We start from the raw sequence: 22,975 nt of genomic DNA, 5'->3' as shown, positions 1-22,975 counted from the left end.
CCATCCTCAGCAATGTGCCGGAGGGAGGGAGCAGGAGTAGTCGTGACAGCTGGCTTCTGCAGATTCTGCTGTTACGATCCTTGATTTGCCGGTAGGTAATAGGCTACACCAGGGGTGGCTAACCTTTTCTACCGATCTGCATGCCAGTTATAATTTTCATATGCACATTTTTGTGGAACAGTTTCATTTAATTTATAATAAAGTCTTTGTATCTCAAAATCATTAACATGTGGTTAATCAAAATTCTAAAAGTAACTTATATTGCCATTGACAACTATGTAAAAATAGCCTACATAAAGATAACAAATAAAAACCTTGCAGCCTGCAGGTAGAAAATATCCTGATAAAAGAAAATATCATAAGTCACATTCGCTTCGCATGGTTTGTCTGCAAGGAACTTGAAACATTGTATCAACTATTAACTTGGGTCCAGCATGAAGCTCACACTAGTAACTTGCAACATTGGATAAAGTATTCTGGGCCCTCTATTTGCGTCAGGGATAAGAAGTAATCAGGTAGGCCTATTTTATGACGTTTCCACCAGAGCATTACTATTTTTTCACATTCACGCTAAGTGGTTATCAAAAGAGAGCTGGAAAGATTTTTCAAATAGGCTATGTTGAAGACCTATTGTCATTCTCAATGGATCTAAAAACAGACTTTGTTTACTTGCTATTTGAGGTGAAGAAAAAATTACTTTGAGAAGCTCCACTGTGGTGGTAAGTTTAAAAATATATATATATTTCACCTTTATTTAACCAGGTAGACAAGTTGAGAACAAGTTCTCATTTACAACTGCGACCTGGCTAAGATAAATCGGTCGACCTCTATAAGAGGAATGGCCGATTAAATAGGGCCAATTTCAAGTTTTCATAACAATCGGTAATCGGTATTTTTGGCCGCCGATTTAAAAAATAAATAAAATAAAATAAAATAAAAAAGTAATAAAAAAACATATATATATATATATATATATATATATTTTTTTTAATATACCTTTATTTATCTAGGCAAGTCAGATTAAGAACACATTCTTATTTTCAATGACGGCCTAGGAACGGGGGTTAACTGCCTTGTTCAGGGGCAGAACAACAGATTTTTACCTTGTCACCTCTGGGAATAGTTTTTGAAACCTTCCAGTTACTAGTCCAACGCTCTAACCACCTGCCTTACATTGCACTCCATGAGGAGCCTGCGTGGCAGGCTGACTACCTGTTACGCGAGGGCAGCAAGAAGCCAAGGTAAGTTGCTAGCTAGCATTAAATTTATCTTATAAAAAACTATCAATCTTAACATAATCACTAGTTAACTACACATGGTTGATGATATTACTAGTTTATCTAACGTGTCCTGCGTTGCATATAATCGATGCGGTGCCTGTTAATTTCTCATCGAATCACAGCCTACTTTGACAAACGGGTGATGATTTAACAAGCGCATTTGCGAAAAAAGCACTGTCGTTGCACCAATGTACCTAACCATAAACATCAATGCCTTTCTTTAAAATCAATTCACAAGTATATATTTTTAAACCTGCATATTTAGTTAATATTGCCTGCTAACATGAATTTCTTATAACTAGGGAAGTTGTGTCACTTCTCTTGCGTTCCGTGCAAGCAGTCAGGGTATATACAGCAGTTTGGGCCGCCTAGCTCATTGCGAACTGTGTGAAGTCCATTTATTCCTAACAAAGGCCGTAATTAATTTGCCAGAATTGTACATAATTATGACATAACATTTTAAGGTTGTGCAATGTAACAGGAATATTTAGACTTAGGGATGCCACCCATTAGATAAAATACGGAACGGTTCCGTATTTCACTGAAATAATAAACGTTTCGTTTTCGAAATTATAGGTTCCGGATTCGACCATATTAATGGTCACTAGGCAAAAATGGTAGGCATAAATGCAAAAGAGCTTGCCTATGCAGAGTAAGATGATGGCAAGGTTTTGCAAATCAGCCTCAACCACCTGAAAATTGATATTCATTCGATGTTTCTTCATAGTGGGATAATTTGTAGAATCAAATGTCACATGAACATATTCAAACCCACAGGATTTGGGAAACATAGATCAGTGGTGGCTAACCGTCTTGGAGAGCTACCTCTAGTCAGGATTTTCTACGGTCCTATTTTAAAGGAATAGTTAATGTTTGTTTCTTATGGACAAGGAGAGACTGCAGTCCATCCTATGGCTAGCCACTGCCACCAACCGTTAATATGTGAAACGGCAGTCGTATATAGGGAACCAAGGCGCGGCGTGTTGAGTGCTCATGATTATTGTTTAATGAAAAAATGAAGCACTTTACAAAGGAACAAAAACGACAGCAAACAGTTCCGTCAGGCAACAACCGCAAAACGGAAAACAACTACCCACAAAACACCATAGAAAAACCCCAACTTAAATATGATCTCCAATTAGAGACAACACGAACCAGCTGCCTCTAATTGGAGATCATCCCTAAACTCAACATAGAAATAGAAAAACAACTAAACATAGAAACAACAAACATAGACTGCCCACCCATATCACACCCTGACCTAACTACACAGAGAAAAAACAGCTCTCATAGGTCAGAGCGTGACAATATGAGCATAAAATAAAAATGTAATTCAATGTTCCCCAGTTAGAATACTCTAAATTTCATGCCCAAATAATCTCAAAGTATCTTCTAACCAAGTGGTAAAATGTTGAGTGTGTATTCAACTTCAAAAAGAATCCTGAATACATCTGACAGGGATGCACCGATATGACATTTTTGGCCAATACCGATATTTTCCTTGCCAAAATAAAAACAATACCAATAACAGATATAAAAAAATAGCAGCCTTTTAAGCATTCTAGTACAGTTAAATAGTTGAAACACACAAACTGATCAAAAGGTTATTTTGTTGGCATTTCCGTATGTCCCCATCAGTAAAACATAATCAAACCTATTTATTTCACTTACTTGCTGTGCCGTTTCATTGTTCATTTGTTCAGTCATTTCATTCTCAACCAGGATTTCATCATACATGTCAAGCAGTAAAGTTTCAGCTCTGTCTGTCCGTGGCCTCTTCTGTCGTGGGTCCTCTTCCTCAGTGTGCACTGTCACTGTGTCCGTTTCCATCTTGTCCAGCTGTGTCTGTAACAATTCACGTAAACCCTGTTTCTTGTCTGCATCGAATTAGTGGTCCTTGTACCTCGCATCGAGCATGGTGGTGACACAGTAAAGAGGCTCAGAGAGAATGCCACCGAATCGCTTGTTCACAGCCTCTAGTAGAGTACTTTTTCAAGTTAACCCCGCGGTCTGTTGGTAGTTTTGTTGAGCAGGCGTTTCAATGCCATGACAGAGGGTTTCACGTCTGCTGCAGACGCAGTTGATGAGTTTATTTCTCGAGTCAGTTGTTCGAATGGCGCTAGGAGTGCGTTTTCAATGAGAGTCCACTGGTTTGTACTGATTGTTGCACGCCAAGCACTCGTTTTTGTTCCAGCAGGCTCTCCATTATGTCAAAAGTGCTGTTCTGTTTTCACTCCAAGCTGCTCCTGTATTGCTTGCAGGCAGTTGTATGCTAGCTGTGAGTGTTTAAAATGACCCACTATCTTCCTACTTGTTGCCGCTGTCACATTTCATGCGTTGGGACATAACACATTCATTCACAGCCAGTTGCAGTGTGTGTGCCATGCATGGCAAACTGGCGACTCCGCATTCTTCCAAAGCCTTTATTGTCGACACGGAGCCCCGCCGATCCATCACGACTGGACTGCCAACGTGATCGCCCGATGTGGTCTCAACAGGCTATTCGGTTACGATATCGCCGCAGAACCATCCACTAGCCCCGGCCCACTAGCTTTTCTGAATGCTATGTCCCCTGCTCGCCCGTAGTAGTGACTACCGAACAGCACCCTGGCTTACCTATTGCTGCTCTTTGACCCTATGATCAATCGGCTACACAGCTGATGCCCCCTGGACTGTTTCAATAACACGGTACCTCATTTTGTTTACCTGTCGGCCCCAGCCTCGAACTCAGATCCTGTATGTACCTAACCGACCCGCTCTGCCCATTCATCGACATTTACCCGTTGTTGTCTTCGCTCTCCTGATCAACACCTGTGATTGCTTTATGCCTCTCTCTAATGTCAATATGCCTATGTCTACTGATGTCTTGGCTAGTTTTTTATTGTTTTATTTCACTGTAGAGCACTCAGTCCCGCTCAAAAGGCCTTAGATAGCTCTTTCGTCCCACCCCACACACATGCGGAGACCTCACCTACGTTAATTGATGCCTCGAGACGAAACCTCTCATCTCTCAACGCATAGGTTTACCTCCACTGTACTCACATCCTACCATACTTTGTCTGTACATTATACCTTGAATCTATTCGCCCAGAAATCTGCTCCTTTTATTCTCTGTCCCCAACGCACTAGACGACCAGTTCTTATAGCCTTTAGCCGTACCCTTATCCTACTCCTCCTCTGTTCCTCGGTGATGTAGAGGTTAACCCATGCCCTGTAGCCCCCAGTTCCTCTCCTATTGCCCAGGCGCTATCATTTGTTGACTTCTGTAACCGTAAAAGCCTTGGCTTCATGCATGTTAACATCAGAAGCCTCCTCCCTAAGTTAGTTTTTTTTACTGCTTTAAGCACACTCCGCCAATCCTGATGTCCTAGCCATGTCTGAATCCTGGCTTAGGAAGGCCACCAAAAATTCTGAAATATCCATCCCCAACTACAACATTTTCCTCCAAGATAGAACTGCCAAAGGGTGTGGAGTTGCAATCTACTGCAAAGAGACAGCCTGCAGAGTTCTGTCATGCTATCCAAGTCTGTGCCCAAACAGTTCGAGCTTCTACTTTTAAAAATCCACCTTTCCAGAAATAAGTCTCTCACTGTTGTCGCTTGTTACAGCCCCCCTCAGCCCCCAGCTGCGCCCTGGACACCATATGTGAATTAATTGCTCCCCCATTTATCTTCAGAGTTTGTACTGTTAGATGACCTAAACTGGGATATGCTTAACACCCCGGCCGTCCTACAATCTAAACTTGATGCCCTCAATCTCACCCAAATTATCATGAAACCTACCAGGTACAACCCCAAATCCGTAAACACGGGCACCCTCATAGATATCATCCTGACCAACCTGCCCTCTAAATACACCTCTGCTGTCTTCAACCAGGATCTCAGCGATCACTGCCTCATTGCCTGCGTCCGTAATGGGTCCTCCCTAATTTTACCTCATTTGCACACACTGTATATAGACGTTTCTATTGTGTTATTGACTGTACGTTTGTTTATTACATGTGTAACTCTGTGTTGTTTGTGTCGCACTGCTTTGCTTTATCTTGGCCAGGTCGCAGTCGTAAATGAGAACTTGTTCTCAACTGGCCTAACTTGTTAAATAAAGGTGAACAAAAAAATAAAAAAATGTTACGTGTATTATCACGTAGCACTTTGTTCTTGGGGATTTTCCCGTTTCAAACATGTTCTCAAATGCCATTGAAATGGCAGCAGCGGTATGAGAACCAGCACATTCTTGAGCATGCAATACGGCTTTCCTCAGTACGAAATCCTCATCGACCCACTGTGCTGTCAGACTCAGCATGCTCATGGGGCTGACATTGCTGGTCCAAATGTCAGTCATGAAGCTAATAGCAGTGACGCCCATAGCAAGTAGCTCATGGATGTGCGTTTCAACAATACCGTGTAACTCCGGTAGTGCAACATTTGAAAAATAGCGCCTACTTGGTAGTGTATACCGGGACTCGAGGTGCTCATCCACGACAGAGAACGGTTGATTGTCAAGGGCAATTGTTGTGTATTGATATTCTAGTTTTGTCTTCCTTCTTCCTGTGAAACGCATTAAACAATGCCCACGTTGATTTCTACTCCCGTCTCATGTCCTGTCCTTATATTAGTTGTATAAGTAAATCAGTGTGCTATACAACATCAATGAATTCCATTATTTTGGCATTAAAGGATTTCGCCTTTGAATTGTCTCGCTGAAATTATTACTCTTTCAAATGACTGCTTGACTTGAACTTGTTTAGTTGTTGGAAGTGTGCACTTAGATTTTTCTGCTTTTGTTCTACATAGTCACTGAACGTCTGGGGGTGATGCACTTTTCAAATGAATAATTAGGTTTGTGGTATTGAAAGATTTCATTTACATTTTAGTCATTTAGCAGACGCTCTTATCCAGAGCGACTTACAGTAGTGAATACATTTCATAAATTTTTTAAAATTTTCGTACTGGTACTGGTCCCCCATGGGAATCGAACCCACAACCCTGGCGTTGCAAACACCATGCTCTACCAACTGAGCCACACGGGCTTCTCCCCTCCTCTGGAAATGATTGTCACACCTGCTCCCGCTCTCCCTCCCTGGTGCTTGAGGGTGCCAGGCTGCCTTTCATTACTCACACCTGTCACCATCATTGGACTCACCTGGACTCCTTCACGTTTTGATTGCCTTCCCTATATCTGTCTGTTTCATCCGTGTCAGCATTATTGTCTTTTCCATTTCCCCTGTCCAAACACTGTCTGTATTCTCTTCATGTCCGTGGTTATTAAATATTCACTCCCTGTACCTGCTTCTCGTCTCCAGCGTGGATCCTTACAATAATAGCAGCTCAAACGTTGCATATGGCCTTTTTGTTATCTTCCTTTGAAACTTCAAAATAGATCCACACAGCAGACATTGTGGGCTAGGTTAGGAATGCTGTGTTGTACGTGTAACGCTGTATTTTTCGTTGCGTCATTACGTCATCTACCTAAGTTATACAGGTATGAACGTCAGCTTTGACATCGGTTTTGCACATCGGCGTTAAACTATACAGTGGCAAGAAAAAATGTGAACTCTGGAAATACCTGGATTTCTGAATAAATTGGTCATAAAATTTGATCTGATCTTCATCTAGGTCACAACAATAGACAAACACAGTCTGCTTAAACTAAAAACACACAAACAATTATATGTTTTCATGTCTTTATTGAACACATCGTGTAAACATTCACAGTGCAGGGTGGAAAAAGCATGTGATCCCTTGGATTTAATAACTGGTTGACCCTTTTGGCAGCAATAACTTCAACCAAACGTTTTCTGTAGTTGCGGATCAGACTTGCACAACAGTCAGAAGGAATTTTGGACCATTCCTCGTTACAAAACTGTTTCAGTTCAGCAATATTCATGGAATGTCTGGTGTGAACTGCTCTCTTGAGGTCATGCCACAGCATCTCAATCGGGTTGAGGTCAGGACTCTGACTGGGCCACTCCAGAAGACGTATTTTCTTCTCTTGAAGCCATTCTGTTGATTTACTTCTGTGTTTTGGGTCGTTGTCCTGTTGCATCACCCAACTTCTGTTGAGCTTCAATTGGCGGACAGAGTCTAACATTCTCCTGCAAAATGTCTTGATAAACTTAGGAATTCATTTTTCCATCGACGATAGTGTTGGATTCTGGGTGAAACTTTGAACATTGTTATACTCAGAAGTATTTGAACATCAGTTAAAAAGAGACAAGAAACCGTTGAAGGCTCATATCACTTAGCGCCCTGCTTAGCAATAATTATGCAATGTTTAGCGATAAGGAGGAGACTCCACCCAAAGTGGGGTATGAATACTACCACGGGGGAAGCCATATCTGTGTTTGAAATACAGCTGTATCGACCTTTTGGGAAGAATTAAACCTGGTTAAGCTTTTCTAGTGTCCGTGAGTTATTTACTCTGAAAATTAGAACCTGCAAGCTGTCCAAGGCCCTGAGGCAGCAAAGCAGCCCCAAACCATGATGCTTCCTCCACCATACTTTACAGTTGGGATGAGGATTTGATGTTGCCAGTAGCGCTGTGGAACCTTCAGGTGCACTTTTGCAAACTGCAGACGTGCAGCAATGTTTTTTTGGACAGCAGTGGTTTCTTCCGTGGTGTCCTCCCATGAACACCATTCTTGTTTAGTGTTTTTACGTATCGTAGACTCGTCAACAGAGATGTTAGCATGTTCCAGAGATTTCTGTAAGTCTTTAGCTGACACTCTAGGATTCTTCTAAATCTCATTGAGCATTCTGCACTGTGCTCTTGCAGTCATCTTTGCAGGATGGCCACACATAGGGAGAGTAGCAACAGAGCTGAACTTTCTCCATTTATAGACAACGAGCCTACCAGACGAGCTAAACTACTTCTATGCTTGCTTCGAGGCAAATAACGCTGAAACATGCATGATAGCACCAGCTGTTCCGGAAGACTGTGATCACGCTCTCTGCAGCCGAAATGAGTAAGACCTTTAAACAGGTCAACATTCACAAGGCCGCAGGGCCAGACGGATTACCAGGACGTGTACTGCGAGCATGCGCTGACCAACTGGCAAGTGACTTCACTGACATTTTCAACCCCTCCCTGTCTGAGTCTGTAATACCAACATGTTTTAAGCAGACCACCATAGTGCCTGTGCCCAAGAACACCTAGGTAACCTGCCTAAATGACTACCGACCCGTAGCACTCATCTCTGTAGCCATGAAGTGCTTTGAAAGGGTGGTCATGGCTCACATCAACACCATCATCCCAGAAACCCTAGACCCACTCCAATTTGCATACCGCCCCAACAGATCCACAGATGATGCAATCTCTATTGCACTCCACACTGCCCTTTTCCACCAGGACAAAAGGAACACTTTTATATGAGAATGCTATTCATTGACTACAGCTCAGCGTTCAACACCATAGTACCCTCAAAGCTCATCAATAAGCTAAGGACCCTGGGACTAAACACCTCCACTGTAACTGGGTCCTGGACTTCCTGACGGGCTGCCCCCAAGTGGTAAGGGTAGGTAACAACACATCTGCCACGCTGATCCTCAACACAGGGGCTCCTCAGGGGTGCGTGCTCAGTCCCCTCCTGTACTCCCTGTTCACCCATGACTGCACGGCCAGGCATGACTCCAACACCATTATTAAATTTGCTGATGACACAACAGTTGTAGGCCTGATCACCGACAACGACGAGACAGCCTATAGGGAGGAGGTCAGAGACCTGTCAGTGTGGTGCCAAGACAAGAACCTCTCCCTCAATGTGATCAAGACAAAGGAGATGATTGTGGACTATAGGAAAAAGAGGACTGGGCACGCCCCTATTCTCATCGGCGGGGCTGCAGTGGAGCAGGTTGAGAGCTTCAAGTTTCTTGGTGTCCATATCACCAACAAACTAACATGGTCCAAGCACACCAACACAGTCGTGAAGGGGGCACGACAAAACCTATTCCCCCTCAGGAGACTGAAAAGATTTGGCATGGGTCCACAGATCCTCAAAAGTTTCTACAGCTGCACCATCGAGAGCATCCTGACTGGTTGTATCACTGCCTGGTATGGCAACTGCTCGGTGTCAGAGGAAGGCCCTAAAAATTGTCAATGACTCCAGCCACCCTTGTCATAGACTGTTCTCTCTGCTACAGCATGGCAAATGGTACCGGAGCGCCTAGTCTAGGTCCAAGAGGCTTGTAGACAGCTTCTACCCCAAAGCCATAAGACTCCTGAACATCTAGTCAAATGGCTACCCAGACTATTTGCATTGCCCCCCCCCCCCCTCTTTATACCACTGCTGTTCTCTGTTGTCGTCTATGCATAGTTACTTTAATAACTCTACCTACATGTACATACTACCTCAAGTAACCGATGCCCCCACACATTGACTCTGTATCGGGACCCCCCTGTATATAGTCTCGCTATTGTTATTTCACTACTGCTCTTTAAGTACTTTTTACTTTTATCTCTTATTCTTATCCGTATTTTTTTGAAACTGCATTGTTGGTTAGGGGCTCGTAAGTAAGAATTTCACTGTAAGCATTAAACATTTCACTGCGCCGAATACACCTGTTGTATTCGGAGCATGTGGCTAATAGAATTTGATTTGATTTGTGTTACTGTGGACTGATGAATATCAAGGCTTTTAGAGATACTTTTGTAACCCTTTCCAGCTTCATGCTAGTCAACCATTCTTAATCTTAAGTCTTCTGAGATCTCTTTCGTTTGAGGCATGGCTCACATCAGGCAATGCTTCTTGTGAATAAGCAAACTCAAATTTGTGAGTGTTTTTTTATAGGGCAAGGCAGCGCCAATCTCGTCTCACTGATTGGACTCCAGGTTAGCTGACTCCTGACTCCAATTAGCTTTTGGAGAAGTCATAAGCCTAGAGGTTCACATACTTTTTCCAACCTACATTGTGAATGTTTCAATTATGTATTCAATATAGACAAGAAAAATACAATACTTTGTGTGTTATTAGTTTAAGCATGCTATGTTTGTCTATTGTTGTGACATAGATGAAGATCAGATCAAATTTGATGACCAATTTATGCAGAAATCCAGGTAATTCCAAAGGGTTCACATACTTTTTCTTGCCACTGTACATAGAGCTGATTCCGATGTTGGCATTTTTAGCTAATATCGGCCGATTCCGATATGCTTACCGATATTTTGTGCATCCCTACATCAGACCTGTGATTTGAAAAATACAAATATTTTTTTTACATTTTTATTCCACCCTGTTTATGGGCCAAAGCCATTGGAAAATATGTAGAATTGCAGGAAATTAGATTTGTTTTTGTTTTTTGTGGAAGGAGCTTAATCCATGGAAAAGTTAGCTTGCTAGTTAGCTGGCTTTTCTGTAAGCTAGCTTGACATGCTAGAAAGTAATTGAAACAAGTTGAGAAAACAGTAACTTCAAGAAACGTGGTGTATTCTCTTCTGAAGCAGTTTGGTTGTCCTGTCTTCATTATAGAAGTTATATTTTGCTATCTCACAAAACAAATGCGATCTCTTTGACGAGACCTCTAGTCAGTGAATTAAGCCGTCTCCTATGTAAATACTCTTTCTGCCATACATGCCTTCAAACTACAGTAAACCCCCTTAAGTATTCCCTTACCTAAGGAAATATTTGAGGTGCTCTATGAAATGATTACCTAAGGTACTTTAATCAGGCCCTGGAACTCCCTCTGTGACTCTGAGTCCATCACCACCTTTCAGTTCCACCTAAAGCCCCACCTCTTCACCATGGCCTACCCATAAGCCCCCCCCCCCCCCCCACACACACACTCTCTCTTCCATACACACTCTTACACACACAGAATACTTTTTTTTTTTTTTACTGCTATCCTTGTGGGGAACAAACAATTGATTCCCAAACCTAACCCTTAACCTAACCTTAACCCCAAACCCCTAACCCTGACCCTAACTCCTAAACCTAACCCCTAACCTTAATTGTAACCCTAATTGTAACCCTAAACCTAACCCCAAAGCTTAAAATAGCCTTTTAATGTGGTGACCGGCGAAATGCCCCCACTTGTCTGAATTTTGCTGATTTTAATATCCTTGTGAGGACTTCTGGTCCCCACAAGGATAGTGAAACCAAAAACACCCCATGCACACACACAACACCTGCTGGTTTACTCATACACTGACACATCACACTCTTACCCTTCCTTGAGCTCTACCCCTCTTCTCTTTGTTTCATGATTTTTCTCTCTGCTTTTTAGTCTGCCATTGTTTTCTTTGGATATCTGTTTTTTGTAAAGTGACTTTAGGTCCTTGAAAAGCATTTTAGAAGTCCCATGTATTCTTCTTCTTCTCATCAGATTCCATGCCCCTTATTCACCATGAAACTCAAAGGTTTACCACCATGTCTGTTTACAGCTGCTGGAGTCCAATAGTACTATTTCCTTGTAATCTACTCAGATTTGCAAAGTTTAGAATGCGCTCATCCCATGCCACACAGTATCATCAATCATCCATCCATGCGCACAGTCAGTCATTATTTCAGCCAGGGTGTTCTGAGATCACCAGTCAGGGGCAGAGGACGGAGCTCAGGGATGAGCTGGTTCGACAGTGCTGGGCTGGGATAGCTGGAGCTGTAACTGGTGGCGCGGACTAAATCAAATCACATTTTATTGGTCACATACACATATTTAGCAGATGTTATTGCGGGTGTAGCGAAAAGCATGGCCAGCTCGGCGGGGGGGGCGGGGGGGGGGGGGGGGGGGCACATGTCCTACACACATTGACATTCCACTTTTTTAGCCCATTGAGGCAGGACAGGGCCTGTGGACTCATCCCCCATCCTCCCTCCCTCCCCCGCCACACCACCCCAGCCCTCCCAGCAGCAGTGACTCCCTCTGTGAGCCTCACCACCACTGGCTCGCTCGCTGTGTACGAACCATCAGAGCTCACAAGTAACAACTCTTCCCCTCCTTATGCACCGACAAAAAAAGAGTTTGATTGGATGATTCAGTGGGTTTGACAGCACTGTCGTATTGTCGTGGGTGTATTATGTATATGAAATACAGGGGTGTAGTTTGTGGTGTTCCTTCATGACAGCAGGACAGTTTGTTTCAGATTAGCATTTCCAATTTATTTTTTACTTGTTGAGGGAGTGTGGTTGTTAACTCTGGTTACACTATTATAAGATTGTGACAAACGTAGGGTTGCAAGGGGAGGGTATATTACTGGAAACTCTAGAGGTTTACCAGTAAACTACCAGAAGTTTGGTAACTTTCAAGTTTTTATTTTATTTGATCAGATTACGTCTAGGGGCCTTTTTAGATACTCCAGATAATCACAGGTGTCCGTAATTATTTCTGATCCTCTGTGTGGACTTATCACATGTCAAATATATAATATAGGCCAAATAAAATAAAATGACAAAGCTGTAAAACATTATCCTAAATATAAACCATCAACTTAGTGAATACCGTTGGTGTTTAATGTGAGGTTTTCAGCATGAAATATCCTATATATTTTTTGACATACTTCTATTTATTTTGCTACCTCAATATGTCTTTGTTTTAAATGTTTTGGTGCCAAACTGGTGGCAGTTGTGAAAAAGTCAATAGTTGGAGGAGTTGCTTGGTTCATTGAAAATAATGACATTGTTGACTAGATGCTTTTTTTTCATTAATTAGGCTATTTTCACTTTAACTATATGGTCTATCCACTAGAAACTCAAAGTCAATATGAACACATATACAAAAAATGAATACTATATATGAATACATTTTTATAAATTACCAAAATTACCATAGATTGCCATAGATTACCTGTTAATTACCAAAATTACTTACAATTCCAGATCTTTGGTAAATTACCGTTAGCTTTGCAACTCTAGGCCAACTTGTCATCATCCATGTTGTTTTTCTGTCTACCAGGAGTGGAACATGACGTATTACGATTCCAAGGCAGAGGTAGACTACGTGAGTAGAAAGTGAAAAGCTAATTTCTACACATCCTCTCTCATTTGTTGATAAAGCTTTTGAAATCTGCTGAAGAATGAAGTGGTAGTAATATTGTGTGTGTGTGTGTGTGTGTGTGTGTGTGTGCGTGTGTATGTGTGTTAGCAGTACTCCCTGCAAGATGGTGATGGGGAAACGGTGAGCCCTCCACTTCAGGTGGAGTTTGTGTATGACCCTAACTTCAAAAATAAGGTCAACTACTCCTTCACAGCCGTTCAGATCCCCACAGACATCTATAAAGGAGGTGAGTTTCGCATTAGTGCATGGACAATGATTATCTTGTTATTATGTTATTTAGCAGTCATTTGCTGCTCAGTTGAGACTATGGCCCTGTACACACTTGGGTAGAACAACTGATGTACAACACATTTGACACAATGGTTGTGAAACAACAAATATTTTGGCAGAGAGTTTGTCTCCTCAATAATGCTTGTGATACTTTTTTGGGTGCAGAAAAACTCCATACCAAATGCTGTGTGTGTGTAAAGGGCTTACCTTCACAGGTACAGAGCCTATAAAAAAATGTCTACAACCCCTTGAACTTTTTTCACATTTTGTTGCGTTAAAAAGTGCGAATGAAATAGATTTAGTTGTATTTTTTGTCATTGATCTTCACAAAATACTCTATTGTCAAAGTCAAAAGAAAATGTTTCACATTTTTACAAATTAAATAACAAAAATATAGTCGTTGCATAAGTATTCAGCCCTCTGTTTAGGCAAGTCTAAATTTTGCTTAACAAATAACATAATAAATTATATGACTCACTCTGTATTTAACCCCTTCCTCTGTCCCCCATACATAAAACATATGTAAGGTCCCTCAGTCAAGTATTGAATTTCAATCACAGATTTAACTAGAAAGACCAGGGAGCTTTTCGAAAGCCTCATAAAGAAAAGGGCAGTGATTGGTAGATGGGTACCAATAATAAATCAGAAATTGAATATATATTTAAGCATGGTCAAGTTAATAATTATGCTGTGGATGATGCATTGAACCACCCACACATCGAGCATGGTGTAGTTGCATCATGGTATAGGTATGCTTGACATCGGCAAAGACTGAGGACATTTTCAGAATGAAAAGAAACGGGATGGAACTAAGCACAGGAAAAATCCTTGGAAAACCTGCTTCAGTCCGCTTTACACCAGACACTAAAAGAGGAATTCACCTTTCAGGAGGACAGTAACCTACAATATATATACAAAAGTATATGGACACACCTTCAAATTAGTGGTTTTGGCTATTTCAGCCACACCCATTGCTGACAGGTGTATAAAATCGAGCACACAGCCATGCAATCTCCATAGACAAACATTGGCAGTAGAATGGCCTTACTGAAGAGCTGTGTGACTTTGAACGTGGCACCAACAAGTCAGTTTGTCAAATTTATGCCCTGCTATAGCTGCCCCAGTCAACTGTAACTGCTGTTATTGTATAGTGGAAACGTCTAGGAGCAACAGCTGCTCAGCGAAGTGGTAGGCCACACAAGCTCATAAAACGGGACCGCCGAGTCCTGAAATGCGTAGCACGTAAACATCAGTCCTCGGTTGCAACACTCACTACATCAGCACAATAACTGTTTGTCGGTGAGCTTCATGAAATGGGTTTCCAAGGCCAAGCAGCCGCACACAAGCCTAAGATCACCGTGTGCAATGCCAAGCGTCGGTTGGACTGGTGTAAAGCTCGACGCCATTGGACTCTGGAGCAGTGAAATGCGTTCTCTGGAGTGATGGATCATGCTGGCAGTCCGACTGACAAATCTGAGTTTGGCGGATGCCAGGAGAACGCTACCTGCCCCAATGCATAGTGCCAACTGTAAAGTTTGGTGGAGGAGGAATAATGGTCTGGGGCTGGTTTTCATGGTTTGGGCTAGGCCCCTTAGTTCCATTGAAGGAAAATCTTAACGCTACAGCATACAATGACATTGTAGACGATTCTGTGCTTCTAACTTTGTGGCAACAGTTTGGGGAAGGCCCTTTCTTTTTCAGCATGACAATGCCCCCGTGCACAAACCGAGGTCCATACAGAAATGGTTTGTCGAGATTGTTGTGGAAGAACTTGACTGGCCTGCACAGAGCCCTAATGTCAACCCAATCGAACACCTTTGGGATGAATTGGAACGCAGATTGCGAGCTGACCTCACTAGTGCTCTTGTGGCTGAATGGAAGCAAGTCCCCTCTGCAATATTCCAATATCTAGTGGAAAACCTTCCCAGAAGAGTTGAGGATGTTATATCAACAAAGGGGGACCAACTCCATATTAATGCCCATGATTTTGGAATGAGATGTTCGACGAGCAGTTGTCCACATACTTTTGGTCATTTGGTGTATCTGGACATTCAAAGACTTTCTGGACTTCCCTTTGTTGCTGCAATAACACTCTCCAGCTCCAACATCCTAACCAATAACAAGTTATTACTACTGATAATGGCATGATGAAATCATAAACGGACTCATTATGCAACTAAAATGAGCTCAAGTCAAATAGTCTCCAACAGAATAATGGGCAAATATTGCACAATACAGTGGCCAACGCTCTTTTGAGACTTAACCAAGAAGACAGCTGTAATCGCTGCCAAAGGTGTTTCTAACATGTATTGGCTCAGGAGGTGAATACTTATCTAATCAAGGTATATTAGTGTTTGATTTTCCATTCATCTTTTAAAAATATGTATAATTATTCTTTCAATTTGACATAGAGTATTTTGTGTAGATCGTTGGCAAAAAATTCCAATTAAATCCAGTTTAATCCCATTTGTAACGCAACAAAAGGTGAAAAAAGTTCAAGGGTGTGTAGACTTTCTATAGGCACTGTAAGTGAGACCAATCCGTCTTCTACATGGTCTTCCCCTTCAGCCCCAGTGATTCTAAATGAGCTGAACTGGACCCAGGCGCTGGAGAAGGTGTTTATGGAGAACAGTCAAGAGGATCCTTCACTACTCTGGCAGGCGTTTGGTAGCGCCACTGGGGTCACCCGCTACTACCCAGGTACATGATGTCCTTATTACAGGAATACATGATTCCCTTATTACAGGACATACAGGATGCCCTTATTACAGGAATATATGATGTCCTTAATACAGGAATACAGGATGTCCTTATTATAGGAATACAGAATGCCCTTATTACAGGAATATATGATGTCCTTATAACAGGAATACAGGATGCTCTTATTACAGGAATACAGGATGCCCTTATTACAGGAATACAGGATGCCCTTATTACAGGAATACAGGATGCCCTTATTACAGGAAAAGATGATGTCCTTATTACAGGAATACAAGATGTTGTTATTACAGGAATACAGGATGTTGTTATTACAGGAATATATGATGTCCTTATAACAGGAATACAGGATGCTCTTATTACAGGAATACAGGATGCCCTTATTACAGGAATATATGATGTCCTTATAACAGGAATACAGGATGCCCTTATTACAGGAATATATGATGTCCTTATAACAGGAATACAGGATGCTCATTATTACAGGAATACAGGATGCTCTTATTACAGGAATACAGGATGCCCTTATTACAGGAATATTTGATGTCCTTATAACAGGAATACAGGATGCCCTTATTACAGGAATATATGATGTCCTTATAACAGGAATACAGGATGCTCTTATTACAGGAATACAGGATGCTCTTATTACAGGAATACAGGATGCTCTTATTACAGGAATACAGGATGCCCTTATTACAGGAATACAGGATGCCCTTATTACAGGAATACAGGATGCCCTTATTACAGGAAAAGATGATGTCCTTATTACAGGAATACAAGATGTTGTTATTACAGGAATACAGGATGTTGTTATTACAGGATATACAGGATGTCCTTATTACAGGAATACAGGATGCTGTTATTACATTAATACAGGATGCCCTTATTACAGGACTACAGGATGTCCTTATTAGAATTATAGGATCTCTTTGGTCCTTTCCTTCACGACAATGCAATATACTGTAAAACAATAAAAGTTGACTTAAATGTGAATGGTTATATGGTTATATGAATGGTTGGAAATATGCTGGGTTGTAAAACTGAACTGAATGTCAGCAAGTCTGCACAATTGAAGTGTTCCATTATAACCCCCCTCTGTCTCATATTTTCTGCGTCCCAAATGTCACCCTCTTCCCTTTTATAGTGCCTTATTTTTAAATAGGGTTCCCTTTGGGACATAGACAGTGTTCCACTCTTGCCTGCTTTATTCGTCACGTACTTACATTCTGTATTAATCATTCACTTGCTGTGTTTTGTATTAATGTTAGCACACACTCTTTCTGTTTCTCTTTCTAGAAGACGAATGTCCCGCGAGCTCACTGCAATAAAATAATCATGCTGTTCACTGACGGAGGAGAGGATCGAGCTCAGGACATCTTTGAGCAGTACAACTGCTCAACTGGTACAACTTAGTTTCTCAGAAACTAAACACAAACACAAAACACATGAGCTGAAATTTCAATCACTTTTTCATTGATGACTTCATTCTTGGAATCCATAAATGCATCACTAGGGTTTAAAAAATTCCGCCTGCTTATTTCCTCCTGTTACAGGAATCTTCCAAATGGGATTTGTGGTCAAATGATACCACAATGGACATCACAGTTGGCCGTGTATCTCTGTGTTAATGTCCCTGAATAAAGATTAATGGGTTCTTTGAATTATCTTTCTTCTTAGGTGCAGGTCTTTACATTCTCTGTGGGGCAGCACAACTATGATGTCACACCCTTGCAATGGATTTCGTGTGCCAATAAATGTGAGTGGGATCGGTGCAGGGGCTATTTTTCCTAACCAGCATCAGTGAAGATCCCTCTTAACTTGTCCAAAAATAGATGCAGTAAGGGGTTGTAACAAAATTGCCGTTTTCATTTCCTTGTGCCCTAATAAACATGACACTTGTCTGCTTAAGAGAAGTTACTGTAGTCTTTCAGTTTATAACCCCTAGCCTAGGTTATAAGTGCCTGATACACAACCTCCATCTTCACTCTCCCTCATCTGTGCCATAATTGGGAGCTCTGTTTCTCATTTTACATTTTACATTTTAGTCATTTAGCAGACGCTCTTATCCAGAGCGACTTACAGTAGTGAATGCATACATTTGATTTAAAAAAAGTTATATTTTTTTGTACTGGCCCCCCGTGGGAATCGAACCCACAATCCTGGTGTTGCACACACCGTGCTCTACAAACTGAGCCACAGGGAAGCCTGGAACCATAACAGCCCTAGTCCAGAAGCCTATGCATCTTGGAATTCGATAAGGATTTGTGCAGTTGCGTCCCCGATGTGTGTCTTCACTTGTAGCCTGTGAGAAAGACCCGATCACGTGATGAGGGAGCAGCACTGGCCGCAAAAGGCATACATTTTTTCAGGGTGCATTACAGCCACACAAAGGGGATACCGCTGTGAGTAGTGTGTACAGTCTGAGCGAAAAAACAAAGCAGAGCTCATGCGTTTCAAGCAACTATTTTCAAAGCAATAGAGTCGCATCATGCAGCCTTACAATATATTCAAAATCAAAACATACAGCCCAACGTTTGTATTACAACTAAAGTAACATTAATAACTCTAAATTAAGCATATAGGAATACCTATTTCTTTGTTAACCTCTCAACACAGAATAGCCAGATGTGCGCACTCCCTCAAATCGTTTGGAAAAATATTGATATTTTAATCAGCTTTGTTCAAAATGTATTCTTCAAAATATAAAATAATGCCACGGAATTCTAAGCAAATCTTGTCTGCTAAATTAACTAGTGTAGCCCACAGCCATCTCATCCTATCTCTCTTTTTATCCCCTCTCCCTCTCTCTGCTCTCCCTCTAGGTTTCTATTTTGAGATCCGCTCCATCTGTGCCATAAGGATTAACACCCAGGTGGGTTTGTCTAGTGCCTCTTACACAGCTGATCCTGGGTCAGCCAGTTCTCCTCCTGGCACTGCTTCCTGGAATTGTTGTAGTTTACCAGAGACTGACTCTAATGTAGCGTATATATTATTACCCTGAGGTTATTACTGTGAAGTGTTTTCACTTACAGCTGGATGACAGGCAAAGATATATAGTTGGACAAACTTTACTGAGCATCTTTCCATCAGCAACAGCACGTAGTCATGTGAAATACTTTTCAGTTTCCTGTGTAACATCAGCACGGGAGCGTCCCAAATGGCACCCTATTTTCTACATAGTGCACTACTTTTAACCAGAGCCCTCTTTGCCCTGGTCCAAAGTAGTGCACTATAAAGGGAATACAGTGCCATTTGGTATGCAAGCTACAAAATGTGTAACATCAGTATTGCTACACAGCTGATGCCTGACTGTTTGCTATTCCTGTGTGTTGTTACCAGGAGTACCTGGATGTGCTGGGCCGCCCGATGGTCCTGACAGGCAGCCGTGCCAAGCAGGTTCAGTGGACCAATGTCTATCAGGATGCCTTGGTGAGGTCACCTAGCTCAGAACATTCAGCTATACCTAATCTATAGCCTGAATGCCAGTCTGTTTGTGCTATCATGCTTCATTGCAGTCTGTCGCTGTTTGGAATGACATTGAGTGACAAGGAGTTGGCATGACAGCACAGACTGGCACTCATGCTAATTCATCTACATTGGACTTAAAGGGTGACTGCACTTCCTGCTTAGGCCAAATTCTTTATCAATGCTCATTAAGAAATGCTAGCGGCCATGACTGAAGGCAAACGAGTTGTCTTGGGGGTGTGGTTTGAGGTGGGTCTTTCTTGGGTTTGTCTTTGCCAGTCAATCACAACAAACAATCACAATCACAACAAACAAACAGGTAGCCATTTCGAGTTGAAACATTGAAAGCAAGCTGGCAACATGCATCAAACATGTCGTCAGGTTTGTTTGATTAGGAGCTAGCTAGCTAACGTTAGCTAGCAGGGATAAAACCTTTCTTCAGGTTCAACGATAGCTATGCAAATCTATCTCTGACATTACCAATAAGCAAGAGGCTATGTATTTATATTTTATTTAGTTACATCACAGTATCACAGCCTAGTATCATAGCAGCGTAGCCTATAATGACATATAGCTGTTTGACGGTTGACAGCCCAAGAAGAAACTAGTTGGATGTAATCCATATCCTGGCCATCTGCCCAAGATTGTTGAACAACTTTCTGGAAGCCCATTTTCTCTAGAGTAGCTACTAAACACACGTCTTGTCTGGGGAAGAGGTTCCAGTGGGCGAGTTTGTTTTGCGCAGTAGTGGAAAAAGTAGGCTACCCAATTTTTATACATAAGTAAAGATACCTTGATAGAAAATGACTCAAGTAAAAGTGAAAGTCACCCAGCAAAATACTACTTGAGTAAAAGTCTAAAAGTAATTGGTTTTAAATATACTTAAGTATAAAAAGTAAATGTAATTGCAAAATCTAAAATGTATCAAAAGTAAAAGTAGAAATCATTTCACATTCTTTATATTAAGCAAACCAGACGGCATCATTTTCTGTTTTTTTTTATTTACGGATAGCCAGGCTCACACTCCAACACTCAGATATCATTTACAAATGAAGCATTTTTGTTTAGTGAGACCACCAGATCAGTGGCAGTAGGCATAACCAGGGATGTTATCTTGATAAATGTGTGAATTGGACCATTTTCCTGCCCTGCTACTTTTGGTTTGGTTTGCTGCTATTGTTGTTTGCTTGGGACAACGTTTCCTCTCCTTGTGCGCAGTCGTCCATGTCACCTCGTGTTTTGTACAGATGACTCAAATCAGTCAACGGAAGAAGGCCAACTTTGTACAACATTTTGTCTGCTACATGAAAAAAATGATCTCTAAATGTTTATATATGATATTTGGTGATTAAATGCTATTGATATTTTTCACTTCAGCTCTTTGTGATTTGTGTTCCTTTGATTTAATGCTATTGTGGTGTGCAGTGCATTTGATAACTTCTGTTTTAAAGTACTGTAAGTTTTATGACTAACCTCCACAATTGAAATATTATACACACACAGTGTACAAAATATTAAGGACACCTTCCTAATATTAAGTTGCACCCCCCCTCCCCTTTTTTCCCTTAGAACAGCAAGGTGTCGAAAGCGTTTGACAGTGATGCTGGTCCATGTTGACTCCAATGCTTCCCACAGTTGTGCCAAGTTGGCTGGATGTCCTTTGGGTGGTGGACCATTCTTGATACACACGGGAAACTGTTGAGAGTGAAAAACACAGCAGCGTTGCAGTTCTTGACAAAAACCGGTGCGCCTGGCACCTACTACCAGAACCCGTTCAAAGGCACTTAAATAGTTAGTCTTGCCCATTGACCCTTTGAATGGCACACATACACAACCCGTCTCAATTGTCTCGAGGCTTAAAAATCCTTCTTTATTCTGTCTCCTCCCCTTCATCTACTCTGATTGAAGTGGATTTAATAAGTGACATCAATAAGGGATGATAGCTTTCACATGGATTCACCTGGGCAGTCTATGACAGGCAAGTGTCCTTAATGTTTTGTATACTCAGTGCATACATACATAAATACTCTCAGAATGGCAGACTAAAGCCTAGTTTTCTGTGACATTTTAGAGGCAGAAAGTATGAATAGGAAGGCCCCACTCACGCACCCACACACCCATGAAGAAGTTTTACTTACACTCACATGGAGCACAAAGAAGAATGAACAGAGAAAAATTGACATTTTTGGGACTGGAATTTATTAAAATAATAATTAAAGGTTAAAGGTTGACTAAAGTAATGTAGTAAAATGGTTAAGAATGAGATGTTGGCTTTAAGGTACAGTATATTTGGACTATGTCTATTAGGCTTGGAGGATAAGGTCTTAGGCTGATAGTGATATGTTAGAATGTTGAATTAAGAGGATGGTGGGATGTTGGATGTTTAAGATGTAACTGGAGTCATTGAATTGGGTTAGAGTGAGATTAGAATTGAGTGAAATTAGAATAGTAAATGGAACAAGAAGTGTTCATGTTTAAAACTAGTAATGGTGATGATATGTAGCTAAAAGTATATTAAGGGTGCAAGCTTGACTGAGAACAACCCCAGCCAGCATAGACTGTTAGAAGGAGGCAGGAAATCCTGTGGATGCGAGGGGGGAGGAACTTGTGGTTTTACAAAGCCTAGGGTGTGACGGTAAAAGTGGGGGTTAGTGGGTGGCTGAAAAATAGTTTGCAGTTGCAAGTGCAAAAATAGGTGTTAGGCAGAGAATAATGATAGATAGGGGTGGGGCATTTCAGACCCCTTCACTTTTTCCACATTTTGTTGTTACAGCCTTATTTTAAAATGGATTAAAGAAAAACATTTCCTCATGAATCTACCCACAATATCCCATTATGACAAAGCAAAAGCTATTTTTTTTAAATGTTTGCAAACTGAAATATCACATTTACATAAGTAGTTAGACCCTTTACTCAGTACTTTGTTAAAGCACCTTTGGCAGCGATTACAGCCCGATTCTTCTTGGGTATGACGCTACAAGCTTGGGGTCTGAATACTGTTAAACAAATATATTTTAGATTCTTCAAAGAAATCCTTCAAGACGGTTGGAAAAGCATTCCTCATGAATCTGGTTGAGAGAATGCCAAGAGTGTGCAAAGCTGTCATCAAGGCAAAGTTTGGCCACTTTGAAGAATCTAAAATCTATTTTAATTTGTTTAACACTTTTTTGGTTACTACATGATTCCATATGTTTGTAGAAGCTGCCTATAATTTGTGCACAAAGGAAACCTGTAACCTTGTCTTCTATTGTTCCT

The 22,975-nt window shown here is 41.3% G+C and overlaps 1 protein-coding gene across 1 annotated transcript; it reads left to right on the top strand.

Annotated features, from left to right (window-relative positions):
* The first annotated feature begins 4 nt into the window (after positions 1-4).
* Positions 5-19,996, top strand: LOC115147824 (voltage-dependent calcium channel subunit alpha-2/delta-2-like). Its single transcript, XM_029690105.1, has 9 exons — positions 5-91; positions 13,163-13,207; positions 13,352-13,490; positions 16,103-16,234; positions 17,552-17,565; positions 17,610-17,657; positions 17,933-18,011; positions 19,078-19,127; positions 19,595-19,996. The coding sequence occupies exons 2-9, from the start codon at positions 13,172-13,174 to the stop codon at positions 19,727-19,729; spliced, it is 633 nt and encodes a 210-aa protein (XP_029545965.1). The 5' UTR covers positions 5-91; positions 13,163-13,171; the 3' UTR covers positions 19,730-19,996.
* Positions 19,997-22,975: the final 2,979 nt, after the last annotated feature.

This window comes from Salmo trutta, chromosome 14 (genome assembly GCF_901001165.1).
Source record: "Salmo trutta chromosome 14, fSalTru1.1, whole genome shotgun sequence".
NCBI classification, from domain to species: Eukaryota; Metazoa; Chordata; class Actinopteri; order Salmoniformes; family Salmonidae; genus Salmo; species Salmo trutta.
This window is presented reverse-complemented; position numbering and strand designations above follow the sequence as displayed.